Source organism: Magallana gigas, chromosome 1 (genome assembly GCF_963853765.1).
Source record: "Magallana gigas chromosome 1, xbMagGiga1.1, whole genome shotgun sequence".
In the NCBI taxonomy this organism is placed as follows: Eukaryota; Metazoa; Mollusca; class Bivalvia; order Ostreida; family Ostreidae; genus Magallana; species Magallana gigas.
In genome coordinates, this window is record NC_088853.1 from 51,914,813 (window position 1) to 51,936,694 (window position 21,882).

The window sequence follows — 21,882 nt, forward strand, 5'->3', positions numbered from 1 at the left end:
CTTTTAAAATTTGAAAAACAGAGCCCAAGGCGTTTAATTATACACCTCTAAATGTTATTTTATACACTAGTGTACCGAGAAAACACGGTCAACTTCTCTTAACATAACACTGTAGTTGCGCTTGCAGAATTAAAAGAAAAAAAAACAACTTTAGAGACGTTGTGGTTTGCCTTATCATAAGTACATGCAGTGTATCACCTTCAGCTACCAAATATAGTAATTAGAATGTTCTTGATAAGATGAATATAACGACAAATAAAGTGAAATAACACTTCAAATTCTTTTGATTTACCCCGATACCAGACCCTAATAATGTATAGGGCATTTTATAAATATTTTCTGATGATATTGTTCAAATAATTTCTCTTCCTAATGCAAAATATACAAAACAAGAAATTAATCAACATAATTTATTCAAGTTTTAGAGAAATAAAAGACAAAAGATTCAGTGTAGCCTATATATAAATATTTATACCAATGGGTACATATGAACTAAATATTATATTACATTACAATTTAGACAAAAAAACAAAAAAGAAAAAAACCCCAGAGAAAACCAACAAACAAACAAACAAACAAACAAATTGTGAAGTCACAATAAAACAAACATCTAGTATATAGACTGACCATTCACTTGTAAAGTCAATCATAAATAATATAAAAAATTATGAAACATGTGAATATGTAACAGTTCTCTCCTTCTAAAGGGATTTTTGAGATATAATTGTATTCACTTTGAAAATAAAAATGGGCGGGCGTAAGACAGCTCCATCGGCTGCCAATCCAGGATCCGCTCCTATTGAGTTCGATCAGATGCAAAAGGTAACATAAGTGGAAAGCTAGCCTTTGCTGGCGAAGGTAAGATAACCTCTCCCAATTGTAATTAGTTTCAAACATAACCCAATTTAGTTTAAGGAATAATGTACATTAATGAGTCGGACACTTCAAAAAAAGATCGACCATCATCAAAAAATTAGAATAAGGTGCATGGACTTTTTTATTGACTCTAATGAAACTAACATGCATGTTTTCATGCACATTGTTCATTAACAGGGTCAATTTCTAGCGAAAAGAAAATGGAACCGATGCAAGAGAATAGGGAGAGGAGACTGACTCCTGCCCTAAAATTGAACATGCATTGTGGAAAATACAGTTGTGGAAACAGGCGTTTTTTCTATGATATACATGAAAAAAAAAACATCAAGGAAAGTATTTGAGCAGAAAAATGTGTCATCTTGTCACGTTTTATTCCGTACATTCACTTTAAAAGGTGAACCACGAACTTCAATATCACCCCAAGTAACACTTATGACGTAATCACCAGGTTCATTGGCTTCATAAGAGCAGACGATCATAGTTTTGTCTTCAGCGTGTTTCTCCATCTTGACGTTAAATGACCCTAAAAGGAAAAAAATCTAAAAACGTCTGTTACACTTTAATAATATTGATTGTAAATTAATGAAAAAAGAATAGACGGCAAAATGGCATCGTAATGATTTCTATGAGCCCGGATGACTTTTATCTATGATTCATCGTTTCCAAACCTTTTGGGCCTCGGATATTTACTCCCAGCCTTCCTGGTCCGGCACCCTGTGTTTTAACGTTAAATGTCGGATCGAATTCTCCCAGTATCCCCTCTGGTTCGATGCCCGGCCCATGGACCTCGATCTTGTCAGGGTCGGATTCTTTACTCGTACCAGCAGGGGCCTGAAATACTTATTATAAATAAGAAACTCATTATTATATTAGCTTGGTCGTTTCGAATAAAATGTTAACTATATAGATTTTAGACTACAACTAGTCAGCGAGTGAAGTCTCCAGTTTATAAAATTCATTAAAATAATGCATTGGCGACATACATTCACTTTTAATTTATTAGCCAATGGTTAATCTCTGTCTGTTTGTCTGTCTGTTCGTCCATCCATCCGTCTCTCTCTCTCTCTCTCTCTCTCTCTCTCTCTCTCTCTCTCTCTCTGATGCTTATTAAATCATCTATAAAATTATCTAAAACACTAAGTGCCATACAAGCGTCAATCTTTGGGATGATGGAATGAGTTGTCTCCGCTTTGTTCGCCCTGTGACGTTCTATACACTTGTCATGCAGACAGACTCCGCACTTCAGACACGTCCAATCAACAGCCAGTTCACCGGAAGTACACTCTGCACATGACATAATTTCTGTTCACTTCCGATTATGTCTCATCTAAATTGTTTTTTAGTGTAGCTGAACCTATAAACAAATACATGTATGTATTAACTATGTATTGACTGCATATTGAGCTAATTAAATTGTCCGAATTTAGTAAACTCTCATATTTCAAAAGGACTCAAACCAAGTGGCCCTGATGCACCTAGCCATCGCTATGCGTGAAATAAGGAGTAGTGGTTTTTTGACTGATAGTTATCACACGCGCCTGTATACCTGGTGACTTTATATTGTACTTAGCTGGTAGTTGTTTGTGTCGAATTACTAAATAAAGTCTTACTTTAAAATGGTCAAACGCCAATCCTTACCTCTTCCCCAATTATCGTAATGAAAAATACGTCGATGTGACATTGGTCAAAGAAACTCACGATGCTAGCATATTGTTAATTAATCTATTCGACTCTAGTCGTGTAGTCTTTAAACACAGAATGTTCTGACTACTATACACTTACCTTTTGAGTCTGTTTTTACAATGTTACAGTCATACGATTCTCATCAAAATGATTCCAAGTATTGGTCTGTGTATCTAGTGCAGACTTGTATCTACTGATGACATTCCCAACACATCTCGTTAATGAATTATGTCACTGTAATGCCTCCTTTCATTTTCATTCTTCAGTTAAAATGTTTATTTTACGTACGTGGGACCCTAAACTCTTCGTGAAACATCAATTCATGTTCAGCCAAGCAGAGCGAAGACTGCAAAAATTTAGAACAAGTGTGCAGAGGCAAGCCAATTTACTATCAACACATGTACCCAAATATTCAGGAAGTTTGACAACAGCATGTTTTGAAGACATTGCTGATTGAGGAGTTTTTTTAATGATCATGCACTAACGCAGAAAATGATTGAAGCAGATATTTTATGAACTATACACTTCTCAACATACCACATGAAGGAACAAACGTTGTGATGAGATCAGTTTGCTTTTCGACGCGATTGTTTGAACAAGTTTGATTTAAAGTTTCCAAACATTGCGTCTGTTGACAAATAGCGATCAATAAACTAAAATCCTAGACACAATATGTATCCAGGATGGTATATTATTAAATGTCCCTCTTTCTTTTTCTTTTTTTTTTTAAATGTTTGTATAGATATAGAGATTCATAGATTTCTTCGGTAAGAGCGACAACTGTAACTTGAAAATTTAACCATTTTTGTTTATTGGGCAATTTTCTTTTTAATTTACTAAAATTCAAATTTTGTTGCGTGAGATCTGTTAAAAACTTGTGAAATATATCAATGTATTTGAGACAGTCGACGGAATTTTCTATAGTGCATGTATCAAATAATCGACATTCAGTGTACCGTTAGCTGATAATGCTGATACATAAAATATCGTATCTTTTTAACAAAGCTAAATTGGTAATGCTTTACTTCATTTCTAATTTAAATTTTAAAAAAGTTAAAGATTTAAATACAAAAAGCATTAAACGAAATATCGTTTAGTGAATTGTGTATAAAATACATTCATTTGGTTAAAAGGAAATAAAAGTAGAAAAAGAGAATAAAACATCGATACAATAAAATTCCGAAGGCTTTTATATAGAAAAGCAAATCTCTATCTACTGTTGCTTGTAGTAAATGTGTTACACGTCGAGCTACATGTTCAAATTCATACACTCTTTAACACATTCTCGTACACTGTATAAATACACTCACAAAGTCACAAAATTCACATAAAGAGACAATAGAATTCATCAAAATAACCAAGAAAAATAATTGGCATCCCGACACAACCCCCAATGCCCCCATAGAATACCCCCTCCCGAAATGAAATATATCAAAAATATAATCATGCCTATTCATTTTAATATTTTAAGAATTCTAGAATCTATCAAAAATACTGTAAACCAACTTTTATTTGCGACGACTTTATTTCGCGATACACTTCCGATAAACTGGTTCGTGACGACTAAAGTTTGCGACCAAGCCTAATCCAGACCCGTCTTGTTGTAACAACCATCCTACTACGACTGGTTCGCGGTGAGAAATATTCGCGACGACGAGTCCCTCGCGAACCTCGCAAAAAAAATTTTCACACGCGAATAAAAATTGGTTTACAGTATACAATCATTCACCACTGATGACACAACTTCAATAAATTAATGAATAAATTAAATACAACTATAAGAATTCACGTATTACACTATAATCTGGCATACAACATGTGTGACACTTTTCGATGGCGGTTCTGTATAAATGATATTTTGAGTGCTCAGTTTATTAAGTAGAACATGGTCAGCTGTTGCCCGGATCTCCTAATGTTGGCTGTGACCCATAGCCTTCTTCCGGTTTGATCGAATCCGATCCCGACCGGACTACCGACATTAACCCGAGCGGAGCGGACAACTCGACCACGTGATCCGTCTGACGTCACCTGGAAGATCGTGTTCGATTTGCAGTCGCACACGTAAATGTTATCCTCGAAATCCAAAGCTAACCCAGCCGGCTCTCTCAGAGCTCGGTCCTGATATCTGATAAAACATATAAATGAAAAAAGACATGCATTTGTTTAGGAGTAAAGTGTCATAAAATGCAAGGAAAATAACATAGTATTTCTCATTTGTATGTAACATTTCACATTCAGTTCTAATGTGGCATCAAAATTAGTAATTTGTTAAGAAACGTTTTACTTTAAAAGTACAACTATTTCAAACTCTTATTGATAGTATTCTGATAATATCTTTGGACAAGAATAATATTCAGTAACTGTTATTTGGTGAATGACTGAAATTTTGATGTATGTCTCAGTTTCGCTCCTTCCAAATCTAATTCATCAATTTAATACACTTACATTTATAAGTTTGTTCTGTGAATACCTACCTAAATATTTCTTCTCCTTCAGATGACCTACACACGATAGCGTCTCCATCACGATGATAGATCTGTTGGTTATCACGTGACACCACCACAGGGGCAGTGTACGTAAAGCTTTCGAGCGTCGGAATCGTCTGGATCTCAACCCCGTCCTCCCCGATAATTTTGATACAGTCCCCAAACGACACGACAATCTTGTCTCCCATGGACGCCACGCCTTCCGGAGCCGAGTGTGTGTTGATAGCGCCCAGCAACTTAAGTCCCTCATTGTTGATACGATAATGCGCTATCTTGCAGACGTGTGGTAAGGTAACGATGATTTCGTCATCATTGTTTGCTGCCGTGACGTCACAGGGCGCCGATTCGAGCGGGAATTCCATGACAGGGTAATAGACATCCCTCTTGAACTTCTTCAGCTTGTGGTTGTTGTAGTCCGCCATAAGGAAGTGGACTCCGTCCGCCATGAACATTCCTCCAGTGAACCAGACGATCCTCCGCTCGTTAGGAGTCGATCCGTTGTAGTCTTTTTCTTTGATCAGCTTCAGGCTGAATGGATCCGGATGTCCCATGATCGTGTGCGGGATTTTCCCGGACATGACTGTGTACGTTTCCAGACTCCGTGAGGCGATATCTATGACTGGAGCGGTACGTTCCAAGCGCTGTTCTCCATTGACGTGATTATTTTCCTCCACGTTGGATCGTTGAACTCGGAGCTTCCCAAGTGACGTGATTTTCTCAGCCGTTGCCAAAAAGTGTTCATTGAATTCAAATCTGTAGTCCAAGTCTTCGGCCTTTTCTTTATCCACTGTCAGAATCTCGCGATGAAACCCAATTTGATGACGCAGTCTTTCTGACGTTATAAACAACATCGAGCTACTTCCGTGTTTTGCCACTGCCTCCAAGTACTTCAGATCGAGATCCATTGCAAGTTTCGAGCTTTGAAGAACAGACATTCGATGTTCGAGTGCCTTCGTTTCTTTGATGTGGAATTTTTCGAAACGACGCAGCGATTCCTCTCTGAGAAGTTCGAGGCGCTCGATGGCCTTCTGAGTCAAAAGCTCGATTTTCTCGGTCAGCTCGGCGTACTTGAGATTCAGTAACGTCGTGGCCTGCGATTTGTCGGCGATTTGTTCGTCTGCTCTGTGTACGATTTCAGTCATGGCGTCTACGACTTCCGCAAGCTCCCCCGTGCTCTTGATGTCTGTAACTAACTCGTCAATCATTTTGATTCCGTGACATTCTCGGTGATTCGTAGCAAAACACACTACGCAACAAAGCTTCCGGTGCCCCGGACAAAACAACTCGACAGTTTTGCCCTTGTGTTCTGTGCATGTTTCGTCAGTTTTCGGTTCTAGTCGGCGATTTCCGGGTTTATTTCGGGCCTCTTCAAGAGGAATGATGCGATGGCCCGTTATCTGCTTGATCTTACGATGTATTCCTTTGCAAAACTCGCAGAGAGGTTCGAAACAATCCCTACACCAATGTTTCGCAGCCGATGTCTTTCCCTCCCTTTTACACGGCGTACATACCTGCGTCTCGCTGTTCAACGGAACTCCCTCCGCAAGGGATGTTATTAGACTATTATCCGGAAGTTGTCCTGTCCAAGTCTCTGGATTAGACTCGGGAACGGAAATGGAAGTCGGGATGTGGCAAATTGGACATGTGAATTTCCCATCGAGCAGGTCTTTCTTTTCCTTGGACGTGATGTACGTATTGAGACATCCCTCACAGAAATTGTGAAGACAGTCCAGTTGTTTGGGATCGCTGTAGTGACGTAAGCAGAGAGGGCACGTGAAAACGTCAATATCTGGATCCGGGTCTTTTTTATTCTTTTTTAATGACGTCACAGATCCGTTGTTCATGTCCAACGCTGCAGCCTCTTTCTAAAAGGCTCCGATTGTAAAAAAGGAAATGGCTTTCGAACCTGTTTAGAACAGAACTTCCATAGCTTCAATTAACCTTGAGATATTTTGCAATTTCTCCTTTAAGACAATTCAGTAATGAAAACTGCAAGCATGTGTATTTCGTTGTCCAAACTGGAACCGTGAATACACAAAAAAAAAAGTTGGGGCACGTACTTATTATGTCGGGGGCAATCTTACTTAAATGAATACCTTTAAATACAATTAATATTAAAAAAAGCACTGTCCGCTATTTTTGTGAATAATTTATGGTTTTTAATCCAAATAAACCTTATATTTATCGATCCTGCGCAGTATTGCTTTAATACCCTTTCTATTTACTAATTCCGAATTCGTTTCGCCATTAGTAACCATTTGTAACAATATTTTTCCCCCATCGTGGGCCTTTTTTTAAATTATTTGTCCGCGGCTTTAAACAAAATCTTTGAGAAAAGACAATAAGCACGACCGACATTGAATATCTATCTTTTTTGAACACCGGGCCATTAAAGACTTAGTGTCTTATCGAGAACTATAAAAGTACACCCTGGGAAATAAAATCTAACTACCCCCTCATGATTTTAAAGAATGCAATATGCATGTTCATGTACTTAGAAAATGTGTTATCATTTTACCAAAACATATTATCAGTTGTTTACCATGTATTTTTTTTTAGATAAGGACAATGTATATTGAATCACATATATAGAGCCAAGTAGTTCATTATAATGATGATATTTTCATTTCTTTATTATTTATGTATATCGAAAATGAATTGTCATGCACGGATCAAAAGGAGGGTGGAGGGCTGGGGAGTCCCCCCCCCCCCCGGAATTTTTTTTTGGATCCGCTCAGGATTGTGTATTTTTTTTTTTTACTATGATGCAATGGCAAATGTGCCACGGATACTTTACATGCTTCCTAATAGTAAAGGTTCTTTACACTGAAGGGCCGTTGAATGGCTTATTTAATTCATTTTTCTGCAAATTACGCTGCAGTGTTACTAACAGAGTCTTTTGGTGTGATAAGCAATGTAAGAACGGTAACTCTAACAACTGTGTGTGCAAGTCAGAAGTTCAAACATTACATTCATTGATTTTTAAAAAGAAGAAAACTTGCAATTTGTTTCCTGGTAAAATATTTACGAAATTTTGATTTAACTGTTATCCAAATTACATGTAATACTGTAAATTCCTTATATTACGCGAGTACTTAATTCCACGATCCCGCTGGTTTGTAGCAAATCGCGAGAATATAAAATCGCGAACGTTGAACTTTCTCCTTATTTCTTATAGTTTTCAACTCTCTGAAAATAATGGCGAGATTTTAAAATCGCGAAGGATGCTTCTCGCAATTTTACGCGGATATTAATTCCTCGCGTTTAACAAGGAATTTACAGTATCTAAAGGTGTCCCAAACAACCGAATCGAATGTGCCTGATGCATGAAGAATAGCAGGTCGATCTTAATATCTGGCGTCCAAATATCTGAAGCCCCAGTGTACATGTATATATGTATTTATGTCCAAAATCAGATGCTTCCATACATGGAAGATTTTTTCTAATGAGTTCTAAATAACATCGATGTTTTTGCAAGACTACTAAATAATTCCGCGACAAATACTTTCCATATGCAATGAGTTCATCTTACACCAGCCATTCAGGTATTTTTAAATACCAGGTAAAAATCACACATCGAAATGACAAAAGGTTTTTGTTTTCATGGTGAAGTGCATATGTTCGTATTTTTAATGACGATGAGAATGATGATGAGAGTGATGATGCATTGTTGACATCATGTTAATATTACATGTAATGGAGATAAGGTAATTATAATGATCATGAAATGATACGTGTTGCTTGCATGGGCTGACCAGTACATGAAATACTTGTACGTTTTAATACACTTATTAAGTTCTAGGTCTGCATTAATAATCCAACAAAAATGTGCATAGATCGTTTATTTCATATTTCATATCGGCTACATTTGTTCAATTTCAGGGGAAAAATTCATAGAAAAATATAATTATATAACGTATACAGGTTATGTATAAGACTCATGGCATTTGAACACGTGAAACACACAAATTTGATGCACCAAAAATAAAAATGAAAAAAAAAATAAATCACCGCATGAGTATGTTTAAAATAAGGATGGCAACAAATGGGAATAACTGAACTGAACACAATTTAAAATAAAGGGTGGTAAATGGAGTAAAAAGAATACACAAATATCATATACATGTAACATCAATACTCTATATATACAATTTTGGAATAAACTAAAACCTAAAACGCGCATGCGCTTTATATCATAGTTTCTAACACCCTCGGATCTCCAAGTCCCGGATGGATCTCGTCAATGGCGCTATTAAACTCTCGCGTGATCTCGTCACTGCTCGAGATTAGGGAAGTCTGACTTGACACACCTAATGATGATTCTTCAACGTCCTCATACGTACATCCGGAACTCTCCGAAGGACGTTCGGAATAACCTCGGATTTTTGTACCATGAACAGGACGAGTTTTGTCTGGAATAATTGCCCCGTTTTCGAGAAAACCATTACCATCAATAAGTTTTTCATTCACGACGTCAATTCTTGTGGTATTTATTGGGTTGGCTGAGGTTTTTGGGGGAACGTTTACTTTAGGTTTCTCGAGCTTTCTGTTAATATCTTCAGATTCGGTTTCTGACTTTGGTTTTGCTTTCGCGCTAACGGCATACACATTGTCACAGTCTTCCGAATCCGGCTGCTGATCAGTCGAATCACGAGACTGAATCGAATTATGACCAGGCTTCACGTGACTCATTGCTGAAACATCATTGGACGGTTGCTTTTGCCTCCCGCTGCGTTTCTTTGGCTTTCTCCGGCGACTAGCATCGCTAATTCCTGGAATAAACGGATGCGCTGGCGAGCCAAGAGCGCCACCTGGTGACAGTCTGACTGGTAGAAATACGTCATCCTCACTCTCCGTGGTTTGTATCCGTTCCCGCGTTTTCCTCGGACTCCTCTTCGGTGACGAGAACGGTTTCAAGGACGCCTTGGTTTCCGGAATATTTTCGTACGTCTCGTATATATGCTCCGATCCGGAATCTGGTGCGGAATCCGTTCTTGAAAGAAAGTCGGTGTACGAAGGCGGGCCCGAATACGGGGGAGGGATCTGGGAACAGCTGGCACCCGCCTCCGTCCGCCGCTGTTTTGTGTTTTGTAAAATGAATGGACTTGAGTACAGCTTGAAGTTCTCGCGTATTGCGTTTTCGCAAAACACCTCTCCCGGTGTCCGGAAGATGACGTCATGCGACATGGACCCGTGGTTGTACATAGGTCCAAACGGATGTCCGACCAACTGGAAGGCCGAGCCACCACGCTGTATTGGCGCCGGTGGCAGCTGTTTAAATGAATCCAGCGGGCGCGAGATGGGCTGTGAAGGAAGTTCTCGAGGGGAATTCTTCCTCTGGCGAGGACCAGAAAATGGAGAGGTAGATCTGCATCTCTGGATGGGCTGAGGTGGAAGGAAGAATTTCTGGGCGGATGGTCTACTTTTGGGTTTTGGCGCCATATAGACGTAACCTTCATTCGCCACCGTTGGCTTCTTATCCGTACCCTTATTTGGTGGCATGGATTTATTTGGTGAGGAAGGTTTCTTTTCTTTCAGGCTTTCCTGTAAATTGCGCGCCAGTTCAACCATTGTTAAGTTACCTCCATACACGTTGCGCGGTTGAGGCGTGTGTGATCGCGGAATCGTGTTCGGATTGGCTTTCCGGTACGGCTGCGGAGTTATCGCTCTCCTTTGGATCGCGGAAGCAGCGACTGATGTCGCACCGTCCGCTGCAATTGTGTCTAGATTTCCCTGAGATTTTAACAATCGAGTTTCTTCCTGGTATCTCTTTTGCAGATCCAAAATCAGTAATAGCTGTTTAGTGTCCAGATTATTCAAGGTCACTGCACGTCTATCTCTTCTCCTGTGTTCTTTTAAGCGCCCTTTCTTAACTTTGTCACTCTCAGATGAATTATAAATCAAGTCTATGGAATCACAAGATTTTGACCGAGATAAGGTTTTGTCAACGAGAATTTCGTGTTTGTCCTGATTTTTTAAGATCCCGGGCGGACAGGTGTTTCTTCCGTCAAACTGACTGTAAACATCCGGTTTAGTGTGACTTACACTTCCGGTACGCGTAGTCTCTACTTCCGGTTCGGCGTCACTGTCGCTGCAGGACGAGCCTCCACTGACGGTGAAGATCTCTTCATATGTTTCATTCTGAAATTTAAAAAAAAACAATAAACAAATGAGTACACTTGTGAACTAAGGAAAATTTATAGTAGCGTTAGTTCAAAGATGTCGAATAACACTGTGCCGGATAATTATGCCTGTGCTAAGATGGCATTTTTGCACCCGTCTAAGCTGCATATATCGAAAAATGCAAAATGATATGCCACGCGATAGACCATTGCTTAAGGAGTTTATTACCACCCTTGTTATTAATGTATCTCATCTGTCAGGTGAGATATTTACCTTTAAGAATAAAGTTTAACAGAAAAATAATTTCCTATATTATATTTTGAATTTCCTACCGGAATAAAAGAAGAAAGGAATTTAAACTTCGATATGATTTAAACAAAACTCCCACAGGATTTTAAAATCCAATAGGAAGTCTTAAGTTAGCATTATAGTAAAACTACCTGTCTGAATCAAATTGCATCTTAAGCGGGTGCACAAATGACACCTTGGCACTGGCATAATTATCCGGCACAGTGTTAAATTATATGTTAATTGTAAGCGTATCTGCTTAGTTTAAAATATATTGAAACTTATTCGATTAAACTTACTGCAAGTCATTCTCATATTCAAATTTAGGTTGTAAACAGGTATTGAAGGTTAAGTGTGTTAAACACTTTATACTCTATATACAATATTCGATTTATTTAAAACTTTAAACACAAACTGCAAACAATAACGGTGTTGGAACTATTTTCTAGTATTAAAAAAACCAAAACAATAAACGTCGGATATTTCACAACTTCTTATATGTTCGTCTCCCGAAATACATTATCACATGGTAAGAAATCCAGCTCTAAGTTGAATACGTACAAGAGAACAAAATCCGAACTTAATGATGAAATAATAAAATTAACGACGATACTTAAGAACTATTCCAGAGGAAGGAGGGGTCAAAAACAAAACAATGTCCAATAGGTAGGAGTCAATGATGAAGTAACTATTAGAATTAAAAAAGTCAATGTAACCCCCCCCCCCCTTTCAACCAGGATCCTTGAGTACAGTTCATCGGTTGTGCGTGTTGATATCAAGTGCATCATATGAACCTGACGTCACAAAACATCTTTCGTTCAGCAGACGACAACTACTTCTTACCTATTTTTGTGGGAATACTAAGTACTATAGCGGGCATACTAGTGTAGACTCTTATCTTTGACACTGAACTTGATGACGTTTTATTCTATATAATCTGTACAAGAGTGGGACGTTATGCAGACAGAGTCCCCGGTAGGTCATTTTTAAAACTCCGATAAGGCCAATTCCACTGCAGTCAGCCATTTTACAACATGGAGTCGCATGTCATTCTAGCTTCCCTTGTATGTTTCTGTTTAGTAAGTTACGTAAACTGTGATGAAGCCGCGCATCAACAAAGCGGAGATTTGATTGGTCGATTGGTGGATACGATTCAGAGGCTGGAAAGTCGGGTGAAAGAACTGGAAACCAGCGCCATCTATGGGCAGAAGGAGAGGGAGGAAATGCGGGCAAGAATCGAAGATTTGTCGGAAAAGTGCGATACAGAACACTCAGGAATAGCCAAACGTAAATTCAAACATTTTTATTAATAGTAATTTTTCCTTTCCCAGCAAAAATAGTTTTTGTTACTTAATTAATATACACGAACTTTAATTCCTCAACATAGAGGATCATTCATAGTACAGTGTACATCTTTCTATTTTTGTCGCATGATATGTAGAAGTCATATACATATTAATATGCAGGATTTTAGACCCTTTGGTTATCAACGGTCAACTTTGCAATTGTTTAAGCCACATTTAGGACATGATGTATAACAACCCAATTTTGTTTTTGCGCAGTCCACAATAGAAATTTTTCTAAATGTCAGATTTAAACTTTTTGTCTAGGTCAAGGAAATTCCAATCATAACGCATTCTACGCCTACATGAGCACAAATCTACAGTATCCCCATCCGGATCGCACTTTCATTTTCGATACCGTCCGTACAAACGTAGGTTCCGGGTACAGTAACTCCTCGGGACTTTTCACTGCTCCCCATGCTGGGACGTTCGTGTTTGCTTGGACTGTGGTCGTTGATGCCACCTCGTTCGTCTTCTCGGAACTCTCCGTCAACAACGTGGCGATGGGTGAGTTAATATTCTCACGCAATTTCTTATTCACATGTTTGAGGTTATACAAAGAACAAAAGCAAATTGAGGAGAGCAGACGATATTTTGGTATAACACTTCTTTGTTATCAGCAATTAGGAGTATTTATATCCATATTCAAATTGTTCAATACAGCATCAAAATTTTACCAAGGTCAACCATAGGAATTAACTAATTAGACCATAAGCTCTTATTTTATCGATTGACATTTACATAAAAAGGAAGAATATTTAATTATGACCACGCCCCCTCTCTTACAGGCAATGTAATCTCAGACAGTCAGGAAAACAATGAGTACCACACGACCACAGGGATGGTGGTGGCCCAACTCAGCCAGGGGGACGTGGTCAAGGTGCGCTCTAACCCCAAGGTCACCATACACGGGAGTGTTCTCAGCTCCAACACGCATCGAACTTCCTTTTCCGGATTCCAGCTCTACTAAATGAACTTCATTTTTTTTTACTGCCAGTTCGAATTTTCTCTGCATTTTGGCAAGAATGGCAGGTTTTAGTTTTTAAGTTTATTCGTCGTGGAAATGTTGTATGGTGTGATATCTGAATGCAAGCAATAAGTCTCTAACCGGTTCTTTTATCAAATTAGTTGACAGGAATAAAAATACATGTACTATTACAGAAAATTATCGCTGTTGGTCTTTGTTTTGTTTTGTATTGTTTTTGTACTTTTTTTGGGGGGGGGGGGGGTTAAATAATCAAAATACTGGAGCGAGAAATAGATGTTTATGGGTTGGACGCAATCTGGTTTAGAATTAACCGACTTAAAAACAACAGTAGTTACAGTCAACATGAACAGGTGTAGCATCTGTTTACTTGCCATATGATCTATCCCATTAGCAAGTGTAGGGTGGCATTCATCATTAAAATGTGATCTTTTGTCATATTTACGCTATTACAGTTTTGTTTTTAAAACAGTTCATCTTTTATGCTAATATGGTTTTGTGATACTCATAAGTAAAACGAGAAAATTAATACGATTTAAATAATTGTTACACGATACTATTATCCCGATAAAACGTTTAAGTTAACGTGTCCATAAAAAAAAGATGCATAAAAAGAATACCTTAATAACCCTCCGTTGTAATCTGTGTTTAATGTGTAAGAGAGAGAGAGGAGAGAGAGAGAGAGAGAGAGAGAGAGAGAGAGAGAGAGAGAGACTTACTCTTAAAATTTTTCTTTTCTCCAACTTTATGATGAGGAATGTAAGGACAGCAACAATTGTACACACGATGAATATTGACAGATAGAGGGCGCACTCCGCATAAAGCAGTACCGGAAGTATAGATTCGATAACGTCACAGCTGTTTGTTCTCTCAAATTCAATTTTCACTTTTTCTGAAAAGATGAAAAAATAATTACATTCAAAATGTAACAATATTTAGCTTAGGCTAATATTATATTAATGGCTTTTTATGCTTACTACATGTATCAACTATTTAAAGTTAAAAGTCTACTGAGATCTCTAAGAGTAAATTAAGTATTTCATCCGTATAAAACGAATGAACTCGCATTTGTCTGTTTGTTGTAAAAATTCATATATTCCTATACATACAAAATTTTTTTTCTGTCAACTCGATTTCAGTCAAATAAATTAAAAATAATGAAAGGAATCTGAAGACCATAGATTATCGGCAGATGAGTACTTTCAGTACTTTGATTAAAGACTTATCTGAAAAACTTACCCGAGGGGAGAAACTCGATACTGAGACCGTCCCGCCTGTAGGAAGTCTGACATTCACACACCGACTCCTGCTTTCGGTACGTGCACGAGTCGATGTTCTTGATGGGGGAGAGCACGTGAGTGGCGCACAGGATGACCGAGACCACACACAACAGTCCGCACCCCACGGCCACCGACAGACACACGAAGATCTACAATAGATAAATCAATTATTGATTGATTATTAGATGGATGGATTTGTCATGGAGAAAAACTTACAGGTTTTCAATATACTTATTCATCTCTAAAATATGTATTTAAATTTAATAATTCAAACAGTTAAAATATATTTCAAAGAAATGAAAATTTAACTGTTTGAATTATTAAATTTAAATACATATTTCAGAGATAAATAAGTACATTCAAAAACTGTAAGTTTTTCTCCATGACAAATTTGTCATGTAATCATTTTCAACTTTAGATTGGAAATCAATAAAAGACGGATTGATTGATTATTGATTGTTTTGATTTATATTATTGATTCGACAATGGAGTAATCATTTGACTGGCATATTATGTGATTATATTTTAGAGCGATAGTTTGATTAATTTATTGATAGATTGATGGATGCTTGAAAAAATATGAAAGCTGGATAGTAGATCGCTAGGTTCTTCCATTCATTCGTACCTGTAGTGTTACAAACTAAAATGAGAAATCGTTCCACTTTTAAAAGAATGTCGTCTTATTTCAATTTGTATTATTTTCTGTATAGACAATCTCTATGAATACAACAACAGCAAAAAATCCAGATATTTTAAAAATATATCACAGATGAAAAATTATAAAAATCACAAAATGCCCTTACCAGACAAGATGGCCGCCACCAAAATAGAACGAGGACAATAGCACCTTTTACAAGCACCTGCAATTAAAAACAAATGATTCAATATACACGTGTATGTGACACTTTTAACATTTTCTAATTTAACGAATTTAGTAAGTTTTATTAACATTCCACGGTTACCTCTATTGATTTATTTAACATTTCGTTTTATATTTTTAATTTCATGACACTCCTTTACATGAAAAAAAAAATTCCTCCTCATATTATCTCTCTTCTTTAAAATGTGTTATGTGATATACTTTTCTATGTGTAAAAATTTTAATTACTTAATCCGATAAACTTGTTAAAGGGCGGGGGTATGAAATGGTATGTGACGAAAATAAAAAGCAGAATAGATACATGTAAGTGATTCCTTTAATTGATACATTTGAGTCTTTAACATTTTTACTATATAGTCACCCTACAACATGTTTAGGCACTCTATAAATGTATTCGAGTTTCCTTTGGTACCCCCAAAATAATGGTGTAGAGTATTAAACCACTACAATTATCGTTATCTATTCACTCTTCATGTTTGATGGTTGACGAAAAAAAATTCTTTAAGATCAAGTATTTTAATTGGCTCAGATGCGCTTGAATTGCGACGAAAATGAATGCTCTCCACGCGATAAACCCCGTGTCTGATCATCCAACCGTGACGAAAAGTGTGTGTAAAAGGCGACAATGGCCACGCCTGATTAAACACACGAGTGTCGGGGGGAAGAGGTCGTGCATGCTGAGATTATTTGCATAAATTCCTTCACAGGTTGATATCGAATTCTTGCTGTAGAATATCTTTAGAGTAAATACGTCTTAGAATTGTGATCCAGAACAGAAGGTTAAAATTTCTTTTTACAGATTGAGATTAAGAATGAAAGATCAAATAATTCTCGTTCTAAAAATAAAGATATGTCTTCCTGGCGTTATCTTGATTAACCAATCTTTATATATAAAAAAACCCCGAAAACCACACGTGATTATTTTGCACGTGCTGTACTGTTATCAACTTTGTTCAACTTTCACTTTTCCCCTCCCTTCGGTGGGCCCCCGATAGCGGTTCCCACGTGTTGTTTTTATCTGCCGGACCATCGAAGGTTGTTTATTAAATTAAACTTAAAACAGATGTCGAATTTATCATGTCACTCTTTTTTCTTCCCACTTCATCAGCAGGCACCGGGAGTAACGAGGAAGTTGTACGACTGGAGCCACAGTCTTAATCAGCGCGGTATCAGCCAAATGACTCTTAGAGTTTTAATACAAAGATAATAAATGAACTTGGTTGTTAGCGCAAAATGTGCAAACATCTTCATGAAAGAATTTTGTATTCTGTTGAATAAACAAATTGTTCTTTTTCTTATGAGGGAAAAATATTATACGATTCATATGTTTCAGAGTTTTGTTTTATACATCCAATCTAGTAAACAGACCTAGAGAATTTGCCCTTAAAATATTACTAATAATGCTTTCAAGTATATAGAGTATATTTGTTGTTTTGTTGTTTTTTGATGTGGTGGTTGGGGGGGGGGGTAAATTTTTAGCTTTGTCATGCATAGTAAAGGGTTTTAATTAACTTGAAATGCATTGTACATTTCCATTGATATAGTTTGGTCGTTTCGTTACTTCAATAGATGGCCTTGTAAAGTACATGCAATAAACTGTCAACGGAATATGCATAATGTTATACATAGCACATCATCTTTTTTACTGTTGTAGAGCTACTAATATGAAATTTTATAAATGTTTTCTAAATTCCAACGTACACCGTTAACCCCGGTGAAAAATTGAGAGCGCCGCGCGTGCATGCGATTTTCCCACGGTCTCTGTAGAAAAAGGTCGGTGGAACGTTTACGCGTAATATCGGTGGCTGTAGAAATTATGAGTCTGGCACTTATAAAATCTTCACAAGCGACAAAGCGATGGAACCGCTCTTATTCTCATGGTGGTTACTGATAGAGATCAGCACAAAAAAAGTCGGCATTGTGTGTCAGCCAGGAAGCGGCCACGTGAAGGGGGGGGGGGGGGGGGCAGGAGGTCGTTACATGTACGTGTATACCAGTCTGATGATTTCCACATATATATAGTGTAAGGCACAGCTTTTTGGTCATACAATTATTTATAGCAGTCGTATTAAAACACTGGATTAGAATCAAGCCTAGAAACGGCCGGATGGTGATGGAAAGGGGGGGGGGGGTCATTTACATGCAATATACCAGTCTTATGATTTTGTCTACAGACTGCATGTGTACTCGTTTTTGCATAGTAAAAGACACAACTTTTTAATCATGAAATTATTTATAATAGTCGTATTAACACATTGGATTATAATCATGGAGAGAGGGTTAAAAGATAGGGTGCGGAGGAAAAATTGACAACGCATCGGTATTGGCATCTATGTAACAAGACTAAATTACGTACATCCAGAAATTTGAGATATTTTTCAATCAGGATAACTGCTGTAATATATTTTTCTCCGGACTTAACTTTGAGAAACTAGTCAAATTGAGTGTCCTTTGTGAGACAGACAAGATCAAATGCTGAATGTAATTCACGTGCAGAAATGTACTTCTTTGAACCATCATTATATTTCATTCATAGTAATGCCATTAATTTTTTTCTTCATAAATGATAAAAAATATGATTAAATTTTAACAAAAAGGGCATCGATTGGGGATTAAAAATACAATGTCCTTTTTATTTTTTGAAAATCGCAATCCTTTCAAGGAGGGTAAAAAGCAGGGGGTCTTATAATTGGGAGGGTACGATTTGGGGGTTCCAATAATCAAACACACACTCAGCACAAATCTTTTTACTTTGGTGGCATTTGGTATACATTTCCCTTGCGTTATTTGAGATAGGGATCTTTCATTTTAGAAAAAAGAATTTTCTTTCTTCATCTTAACACTTTCACACACATGTATACAAACATCTAAAGCCACGTTATGAATAGAAGCAGTGGGATTTTGTGGTATAATTGTCGTAATATACGTCTCCGGAGCTCGGCGAACCGTGGAAAATTCGACAGGTGGTTTGCGACAAAGCGTCAATGGGAGACCGGCGCGGGACACAAAGGGGAAGGGGGTGAATTCTCAGAGAAATGGGGGACGGTAAACAATGAAGATGGGGAGGGAGAGACATTCCAGAGCTCGGTGAGCGACAAAGGTTATTGTGTCCGAAATCTGTCGACACGGATCACCATTAGTGACCAAGTTCCGGGGTGAATTGTAAGGGGGGCATTTGTCAGGATGATAAATGAAGTCCTCCGGACGCAGCAAATGGTCACAATGGCGTGGTTGACCTTTTTTTTTCTTTGACTGTAACGGAATGTGGTCTTCGTTAATGAGAGAGAGAGAGAGAGAGAGAGACGGAGAGAGAGAGAGAGAGTAGTCTAAATTGTACATGGCGCTATACCTATTAAACTAAGAGACTCTTGCTACGCTTTTATATACAGTATCTATCCATTTCACTTTCAGCACAGTCACAAAGACGGAACAGTTTTCATGACTGCCCCAAAGTAATGTGTATTAGACAGCTTGTGCGTGTATCTGGTCCGATCAGGTGGGGAGATTATTCCGGGGTTAGTGACAAACTAACATTATAGCTACATCTGTTTTCACCTAGATCTAGACGAGAACATCTGATGGAATTTTGATAACAGCTATCTGCTAATGTTTTCATTGTTTGGATTTTGTTGTTATGAGAGAGAGAGAGAGAGAGAGAGAGAGAGAGAGAGAGCCATTGTGGTATTAAAACTGTAAATTAATGGCATTTCGAACTATTGTCCCCGTTATGTCCCAGAACTATGAGAGAGAGAGAGAGAGAGAGAGAGAGAGAGAGAGAGAGAAAGAGAGAGAGAGAGTCGTGGGAAAAAAGACAGGACCAGCAGGCATCGGAAAAAGCATACGATGAGATGGTTTCCGTCATAATCGGATCTTAATCTTTGCACACTTAAATTGTTCCTCGTAATTGAATGATAAGGAAATCGGCATTTATTTTAGACGAATACCATAGAAGATCTTTCACTTGGACCACATTGCAAATGACGTGTGCCATTAAGTGAGAACCTTGCAGCTTTTGGTACATACGGACAGAATGTAACAGAGACACTTAGAGTGTTTTGCATCTGCTGTGGGGTTCGGACGCGTGTCCTCTGGCACATATACAAATTTAGCACACACGTTAACTCACATTAATAGACAGAGTCATTAGGAATGCCACTAATGATATATATACATGTTATGTACACAACTCTACCACAATATGACAACTTGCGAAGTGAGTGTTAAAAAATGGCGGGGTGGGGGTGGGGGTTGGTTATTAATGGGCTATTTTCACCTACTCACCACCAGACATATTATATATCCGGGAAACACTTCCGTTAGTCCGTTGGACGTGGTGACAGCCTGAATGTTGAAGTATAGACCTACAGTCACTAGTCCAAATACTATATCCAGGGCCCCGAGTACTAAGAAAACCCATAGCCTCCGGGCACATGGCCCTCCGCCCGGGGCCTTATCGGAGGGGCCGAGGTCCGAGCATTTTGATGACATCATAAAAGGCGAATATGCTGTGATGACGTCATTTTTCAGGTGGTTGGGTTGCGTCACATCCATAGATAGCCATCATTTATGTACATTGGCATCACCGGGAAAACGTCGATATTAAACTTGATATAAGAGAAACAATTCACTTATGACCAGCTTCGCCAAAAATCACTTAAAAATAACCACTAAGACCCATTGGTCTAAAGTTTCAGCACACTTTTAAAAACTTTTCTTTTCTCGGTCTTTTGTGTGGAATAAAACTGAACTACAGTGGTCGACTTCACAAATAAATTCAAAAACTGAAGGATTATTCAGCCATGTATTAAAACGTTCACTTCACCAAATCCATCATTTTCCAACTCAACGACATATCAAACAAATATTTCATGAATTGCAATAATTGACTTCCAGAAATATATTTTTCTTCACTACATAGCGTTCCGAAACACTAACTCCATGTGTCAAAAAAATGTACGATCGAGAGAAAATAAAAATATATCGGTCCAGGCAAACAACAGTGTGGAGAGGTTATTATTTCACACAACAGTAACGTACATGTTGCCTTCACGAATGGGCTGATATTTTATATCACAAAACATTTCTGTATAAAAACTTGGCTTTTAAAATTGAAACTGTATCCTCGGAGCGCAAACTTCGTGGTCTTTTGTGTGTGTGGAGATTACACGTGGAGTGCAGAGCTCTGCCATCCTATCGTGTTTACAAAATTAAAATTCACCGGTTTCCGATTCGGGGGCCCCCGGCGGGGTTTCCTTTGTAAGAATTTATCTGCATCGGAATTGGGCTTTGCCTTGATACTTTCATATTTTATATATACCGATAAATGTTGTTAAACATTTTTAATGGTGAATTTGAGTCAAACACATAAGCTACCATCACAAACATATATAATATTACCGGTAAAGAACATGTTCGTCAAAAAGTATTATTTGCCCCCCCCCCCTTTTTTTTTTTAAAATAATAATGATAGAAACCTACCGACCATTTTTTTCGATGCCCCCTCCTCGGTCACCCCTAAACAATTCTTCAACAAAGTAATTTTAAAAAATCCAATGTAATTACTGTCATATTTCAAAATGCACAATGACTTAAACTAAATTACCGAAAAAAAAATGTATGCATAACTGTTATCCTGTTTCTATACATATATATCTTTACTTCGGGCTTTATTCGGCCTGACCGAAATTATCACCTCATAATACTCAAAGAATGATTCCTTTTTCCTTAAATGAATCTTAAATTCACGCTATATAATTTCAAGATTTTTACATTATTTAAACGATGACTAAACCTGAACCCCCAACATTCCAATGAGTCCCCATCACATGTATTCAGGGATTTAGGTAGCCAAATATTGATAGAGATCAGACATATCGTATCGTTTTTCAAGAAAACGAGGGAGGGGTACCACACTACATGTTGACATTTAAACCTGAAA

General features: G+C 37.8%; 4 protein-coding genes across 4 annotated transcripts; 1 reads left to right on the forward strand and 3 right to left on the reverse strand.

Moving 5' to 3' along the window:
• Window positions 1–1,092: 1,092 nt before the first annotated feature.
• On the reverse strand, window positions 1,093–2,846 carry LOC105334680 (filamin-B). Its single transcript, XM_011438224.4, has 4 exons — window positions 2,659–2,846; window positions 2,026–2,230; window positions 1,545–1,715; window positions 1,093–1,399 (listed from the first exon to the last, which is right to left on the reverse strand). The coding sequence occupies exons 2-4, from the start codon at window positions 2,171–2,173 to the stop codon at window positions 1,239–1,241; spliced, it is 480 nt and encodes a 159-aa protein (XP_011436526.3). The 5' UTR covers window positions 2,174–2,230; window positions 2,659–2,846; the 3' UTR covers window positions 1,093–1,238.
• Window positions 2,847–3,733: 887 nt separating this feature from the next.
• LOC105334679 (RING finger protein 207) lies at window positions 3,734–7,162 on the reverse strand. Its single transcript, XM_011438223.4, has 2 exons — window positions 5,034–7,162; window positions 3,734–4,684 (listed from the first exon to the last, which is right to left on the reverse strand). The coding sequence occupies exons 1-2, from the start codon at window positions 6,887–6,889 to the stop codon at window positions 4,426–4,428; spliced, it is 2,115 nt and encodes a 704-aa protein (XP_011436525.3). The 5' UTR covers window positions 6,890–7,162; the 3' UTR covers window positions 3,734–4,425.
• Window positions 7,163–8,872: 1,710 nt separating this feature from the next.
• On the reverse strand, window positions 8,873–21,165 carry LOC105334677 (uncharacterized). The gene is made up of 5 exons (XM_011438222.4): window positions 20,226–21,165; window positions 15,868–15,924; window positions 15,024–15,213; window positions 14,504–14,676; window positions 8,873–11,186 (listed from the first exon to the last, which is right to left on the reverse strand). Exons 1-5 carry the CDS (start codon window positions 20,493–20,495, stop codon window positions 9,234–9,236), a joined length of 2,643 nt encoding a protein of 880 aa, XP_011436524.3. The 5' UTR covers window positions 20,496–21,165; the 3' UTR covers window positions 8,873–9,233.
• On the forward strand, window positions 12,405–13,975 carry LOC105334676 (complement C1q-like protein 4). The gene is made up of 3 exons (XM_011438221.4): window positions 12,405–12,743; window positions 13,067–13,306; window positions 13,588–13,975. Exons 1-3 carry the CDS (start codon window positions 12,491–12,493, stop codon window positions 13,767–13,769), a joined length of 675 nt encoding a protein of 224 aa, XP_011436523.3. The 5' UTR covers window positions 12,405–12,490; the 3' UTR covers window positions 13,770–13,975.
• Window positions 21,166–21,882: the final 717 nt, after the last annotated feature.